Genomic DNA, 6,000 nt, shown 5'->3' on the forward strand with positions numbered 1-6,000 from the left:
GTGTGACGACTTAAGTGACTCAGACAGTCCCTGCGCCTGCCTGCCTCTGCAGCTGGTGGCCCTTCGCAGAGCAGAGCTGTAGGATAGGCTTACTTCCCGGCAACCCTGTTCAGACTCAATCACACCAATGCTGGGGGCCGTGGGGAGACAAGCCACACAAAGGGGATGGCTACACACGTGTGTCATCAAGCTGGCAACTGTGTCAGCCCAGGCAGGTTGCAGACCTGGGACCCACACAGAGGCTCTGTTTCTGCGTTCTCTGCAGATAACAAGGATGTGTCCGTGATGATGAGCGAGATGGACGTGAACGCCATTGCCGGCACGCTGAAGCTCTACTTCCGTGAGCTGCCCGAGCCCCTCTTCACGGATGAGTTCTACCCTAACTTCGCAGAAGGCATTGGTGAGCATCGAGGGCCCCAGCCTTGTGGGAGGCAAGCATCTCTTGGCCTTGCCTTTTCACTGGCACCATTAGGAGAGGGAATCAGACTGTTCCCCGATACTCTATTCCCACATTCGAACCTAACCTGAGGGAGTTGGCTGTGCAGTGCGGGGGACTAAAAACCAGGCCATCTGTGGAATCTCTGACAGCTGCCTGCTGCCCTCTCCTCTCAATATGGCCAGAGGTTAACCAATCTGTGTGGCCATGGGCGTGTCTAGCTGTGGGGTCCTGGTAGCCACAATGAACCCCTAATGCTCTAACCCCAGGTCCTGGCCCAGTCAAGCAAAGATTCATGCCCAGCCTTCACCTTTAGTCAACCTGGATGATGGTGCCCAACTCACACAGGAGGCAGACATACCCCTTATTCACCCTTATGGTAATCCAATCTGCAGGGCCCGTTCACCACAAGACCTGGCCTCTCAGGCCTGAAAGTGCCCCTAGGGTGTACGTGTAAATAAGGGAAGCTCCCAGGGGCTGGGGGAGGGGCCTTCCTATGTGCTTATAGCAGCAGACAGTGCCCCTCCCCACAGGCTCCCCACTTGTCACCCCCACCCCCAGTACAGGCCTACCCATAAGCTATACAGGTGCCTGGGTGCTGTTGCTCGTTTGAGATGAGAGAAGGCTTTTCAGGTACCTCCCATGCTACATAAGCCTTCACCACAGGTCTTCCTCAGTAGGAGTCAGTCTAATTGTGTGGCCTGAGACAATGTCGGGCGCCTGAACTCCTCAGTGCCTTCCAGCATAGGCTTGGGGTTCGGGGTGTTTCGTCTGACATCCTCATGAGAGGTCTCGGGACTGTGCTCCAACCCTGGGAACTGAACCCCCTCCTTCTGTAGCTCTTTCAGACCCTGTCGCAAAGGAGAGCTGCATGCTGAACCTGCTGCTGTCCCTCCCAGAAGCCAACCTGCTCACCTTCCTCTTCCTTCTGGACCACCTGAAAAGGTAGCGCGCGCTCTCCCATGCAGCCCCCGTCCCCAGAAAACCATGCACCACCAAGGGCCTTCCCTCCTTCTCAAGTCTCCAGTCAGTTCCCACACTAGGGACTAGAGCCGATGGCATCCCTCTCCTCCACACCCACCGGGACACTAAGCCACAGTCAGCATTGCACTTGAACTTGCCCTTCACTCCCAGATGGTGGCCCGGAGCTGTCCCAGCTGCCCACTGGCCTTGGGTTCTCTCGATCCCTGACTCCTCAGATTCTGGGGGATAGAATCTTTATATAAGCCCTGAGTGTGATGTTGGAATAACACCCTCTGCTCTGGCTCCACGAAACAGGGTAGCTGAAAAGGAGACGGTGAACAAGATGTCCCTGCACAACCTCGCCACGGTCTTTGGCCCCACGCTGCTTCGGCCCTCAGAGAAGGAAAGCAAGCTCCCTGCTAACCCCAGCCAGCCCATCACCATGACTGACAGCTGGTCCCTAGAGGTCATGTCCCAGGTATAGGAAACCAAGCTGTAGTCCATTGTTACCCTGGTTTGACACTTATCGGGTAGACAGCCTCAGCCTACTTCAGCATGAGCCGTTCCCACCTCAACTACAGAGGCCTACCTACTATCACTGAGAGGGTCAGGAGGGGCCTTGGCTACTTTAAAAAAAAAAAAAAGGATTTATTTATGTATTATGTATAAGTACACTGTAGCTGTCTTCAGACACACCAGAAGAGGGCGTCAGATCCCATTACAGATGGTTGTGAGCCCCCATGTGGTTGCTGGGATTTGAACTTGGGACCTTCGGAAGACCAGTGTTCTTAACCACTGAGCCATCTCTCCAGCCCCTCTGGCTACTTTTAGCCCCTCTGTTCCTGGCTAGATTTGAGCCCATCTGCTAGTCTTTCAAGCTCAACTCTTGTCACCAGCAGGGTCTCTTAGTACCGGAGCTGTGTGAGCTGAGACAGGCTTCCCACCTGCACCCATCTCACACGTTCGCCTCTCCCTTCTCTGCCCGAACAGGTCCAAGTGTTGCTGTACTTCCTACAGCTGGAGGCCATCCCTGCCCCTGACAGCAAGAGACAGAGCATCCTGTTTTCCACTGAAGTCTAAAAGCCAGGCATCAGTCATCTCATTAAGAGGCCCACAGAATGACCTGGAAACCTGGGACAAGAGAACCCACCCACGGAGTGGGAATGAGACCCTTCCTGCGGTGTAATTTAGCCATTCCGAAGCTCTGGGCCATCTGCCAAGAGACAAGTACCCAAAGCGAAAGGCCAAGGGGCCTGCGAGAATCCAGGTGTGTCTGCAAGTCCCAGGCTGGCCCCCAGACTGTACCTTTCCCTTGTTGCCACCAGAGGGCACCCCAAGCCAGCCCATCTGCAAGCCTGCGGACAAGGGAAAAGAGGCGGAGAAGAGAGTGGTTTTTACGAATCTAATTTATCAGAGTTTAAAAAAAAAAAATCTCTACTGGATCATTTGTTCTGATGCACCCTCTCTGGGGAATAGGGACACCGTCAGATCCCTTACTGTTGTGTCTTGAATAAACACTGCTGCTGCTTCCTATTGTGGGGGCCACAGCCATGTCCCTCTGTTTAGGTGGGGATGCCTTCACGTTCCCTGACGTAGAAATTCCACTGTGTGTGTGACAGGGTCTGAGACGCTGACTCGGCACTGTAACATCTTCAGCCCTGGCTGCTTGCTCTGTCTTCCCAGAAGGATGTCTGTGCAGAAGTAGGTCAGGCTCCTGTTCGCTGATATTCTTGTTTGGGCTCTCTATGCACCTCTCAGGAGTGTGCTCCTCCACAGCCCAGAAGTGTCCCGGGACCCAGCACGGGGAAAGGAGACCCTGGTCGTCACGCACCTTACAATTCCTTCTGCAGGGAGAGTGGCCGAGCCCACTGATCCTTACAGCCTCCCTTCTGTCTTACAAAGGCTGTGATATCTCCAGCCTGGCTCTGACTGCTGTCTCTCTCCCACGTTGCCGCACCTAAGAGACCACTCCCTTCCCTTGCTCCCGACTGAGCAGACTCGGTTACCTTTCTCAGCCGTCTCTGCTCCAAGGCAGCAGCTTCCTCTAGTGGCTTGTTTTAATACTTTGATCCGAAATAGCTTTTGATACTTGAATATTTTTAAGTTTTATACGTAGTTTCTAATTTTTTTTTTCCTAATGGGTTCAGACACCGAATACGATACTAGAATGTCCACCGTGGACGGGCCATGTCCAGGCAGTGTTATGTCTTCCTTTGAGAGCCGGCTTCCTTTTTGTTTGGAGTCGTTTCTGATGCCTCCGGAGCATCAGAAATATGGGAAGAAGGTTAGGAAAGTCGGGCCTGGGGATAGGAGCAAGATGGAAAGCTAGCCCACCTGCGGCCCTCCCACCTCAATCCCTGTTGCTGGGTGTGAGTCGAGGTAGTAGTCTCTTACTGGCCACCCTAGTGAGCAAAGGGGAAGGGAAACCCACTCATTGTCTTCAGGAAGGAATTCCGTAAACCCTTGCATCCCTTCTTAAAGGGTAGAATCCCACCCTTGGGTGACAGAGGCAGAGTTACCATGAGCTCGGGACCAGCCTTGGCAGCATCATGCTTATCTGGACAGCCAAGACTACTGTGCAGGGGAGAGAAGAATAAAGGCTGACGAGAGACTTGAATCCTGAGCTGCTCCTGCAGGAAGGCATAATTTTAGGGGTGTAGACTGCCTGTCCCGTGAGGACTCCTGCACCCGGTCACATACCCCAACAGCCCCTCCCATGTCTGGATGGTGGGTATGCCCACTGATGGCATCCACCAACCCCACAGCACATGGGGGACCCCTGAGAGGCAGAGCCATGTGTTCCCCTCCCGTCTGCTCTTGAACCTGCCTAAGGTATTGGGCAGGAAACAAAAGACCCTACAGGGTCTCTGTCTGCATACAGTGTTTAGCTGGCTTTTTTTTTTTTTTTTTTTTTTTCCTCAGCAGAGCTACCCATTGGTCTGCTCTTGAGCATTTTTGGACCCAGTGGGCTCCTCTAGTTTGGCTGCTCATCCCAGTCCATGTCATTGGCTCTGACCCTGTAAGGGGAGCACTGCTGAGGAAAGCTAAGTAACCCCCCAGCCCCCCACTGTTGTTTCTGCACCCCCCCCCTCCCCCCCCCCCAACCCCTTGTTTCTTGCTTTGTGTCTGTCACCTTGAACTGGAAAGCAATATATCAATGTGCCAATGTGCATTCCCTGGCCCACCCCCTGCCTCGGTTCACTTTATTTATTTAGGTTATGTGTTATTTGATGATGGAATGAGCATCCCTGTGTCAGTCTAAAAAATGCCCCTCCGCCATCGGGCCACGGCAGCGGTGACTGGGGCTGCCCCTCTTACCGCCTCACACCTTGCAGGCCTCTAAGCTGGCAAAGAAAATACATGACGTTGTCCAGGAGTGGGGGTGACTCAGCTTTACCCTCTGCAAAGAGAATGACGACCCCAGTCCATTGTGACCGCCCACCAGGCGTGGCTGCCAGACTCTAAAGGAAGAAGTGATACTTTCTTACCTTGGAACCTGGGTCCTTGACACAGTGGGCTTGGCTTTCCTGGTGGCAGCCTGGCCTCTGCAGTGGGTGGATGGTCTCTTTGCTGCGATCCTGCTTTTGAACTCAGCTGTCTGTACTACTCTGGGCCGGAAGGACCACGGACACTCTCATTAAAGTCTCCTGAGACTACTTCGGTTTGTGGTGGTTTCTAGTCGGTCAGTCGCCTCTCGAGTTTGAAAGCTCAGCATTGCTGGGGCTTGGCAAAACTAGAACCCACAAGCATAGGGAAGAAAAAAAAAAAAAAAAAAACAGTGTTACAGAGCTCTCATTGTCCAGTCAGGCCGTCGGTGGGGGAGGAGGGGTCTGCATGCACCACTGTGGGAAGTCCTGCTTTAGTGGAATTGGGGATCCACAGGTAGGTGCCAGGGAGGCAGCTTCAAGATACAGAGCAGCAGCTAAGTTCTCAGACCCAAGGACTAGTCTGGGCAAGGACCATTGCCTTGACTAAGGATGAGGGAGAGAAGCCACCTGGGAAATGTAGTCTTGACCCTGCAAGTGGGAGAGATGGCAGTAAGGTGGTTGACCAGTCTTGCTTGTCTTACTTGACCCTGGTTCTCCTCACCTCTGCCTGTTTCAAGCCACTTAGCCTGCTGGGATTGCAGAGAGGCAGCTAGACCCTATCTTTCTATGGCATGCAGAGGAGGTGGGTGTTCTTAGCTGCCTCTAGCCTTGCCCTCAGAAGCCTGCCCAAATTACAGGGAAGCAGCACCTAGAGCAACAAGCATGTAACATGGAATCCTTAATGGCGGCAGCTAGGGAAGAGGAGCCTAGCCATATCCAGGCAGCCATCACATTCTCTTCAATAGCACCTAGAGCAAGCCACCCCAATAACTTCCTAGAATAAGGGTCACTTGACAAATGGCCAAGAGTGGGGAGCCTGAGCAATGTGACTGTCACTGTCACCACTGCCATCCGATGACAGTGCAACGTTACGGGGTGTTAGGTGGGACAGGGTTACTCAGAGTAGGAGGTTCTCACTGCCCCATTGGTGACTTGACAGAGTCACCATGCATGACCAAAAGAGCTGCACCCTCAGCCTTGGATTCTGAGAAGCCTCAGCAGCCATAACCCCAG

At 53.5% G+C, this 6,000-nt stretch overlaps 1 protein-coding gene across 1 annotated transcript in view; it reads left to right on the plus strand.

The window, feature by feature from the left end:
* The window catches only part of Bcr (BCR activator of RhoGEF and GTPase), a 124,024-nt gene extending 118,969 nt beyond the window's left edge, over positions 1 to 5,055 (plus strand). The window contains exons 20-23 of the mRNA XM_021173661.2: positions 266 to 400; positions 1,276 to 1,381; positions 1,715 to 1,877; positions 2,390 to 5,055. Of these exons, the coding sequence (XP_021029320.1) occupies positions 266 to 400; positions 1,276 to 1,381; positions 1,715 to 1,877; positions 2,390 to 2,479 (494 nt within the window). The 3' untranslated portion in view covers positions 2,480 to 5,055. The remainder of the gene's footprint in view (positions 1 to 265; positions 401 to 1,275; positions 1,382 to 1,714; positions 1,878 to 2,389) is intronic.
* Positions 5,056 to 6,000: the final 945 nt, after the last annotated feature.

This window comes from Mus caroli, chromosome 10 (assembly GCF_900094665.2).
Source record: "Mus caroli chromosome 10, CAROLI_EIJ_v1.1, whole genome shotgun sequence".
Taxonomy (NCBI): Eukaryota; Metazoa; Chordata; class Mammalia; order Rodentia; family Muridae; genus Mus; species Mus caroli.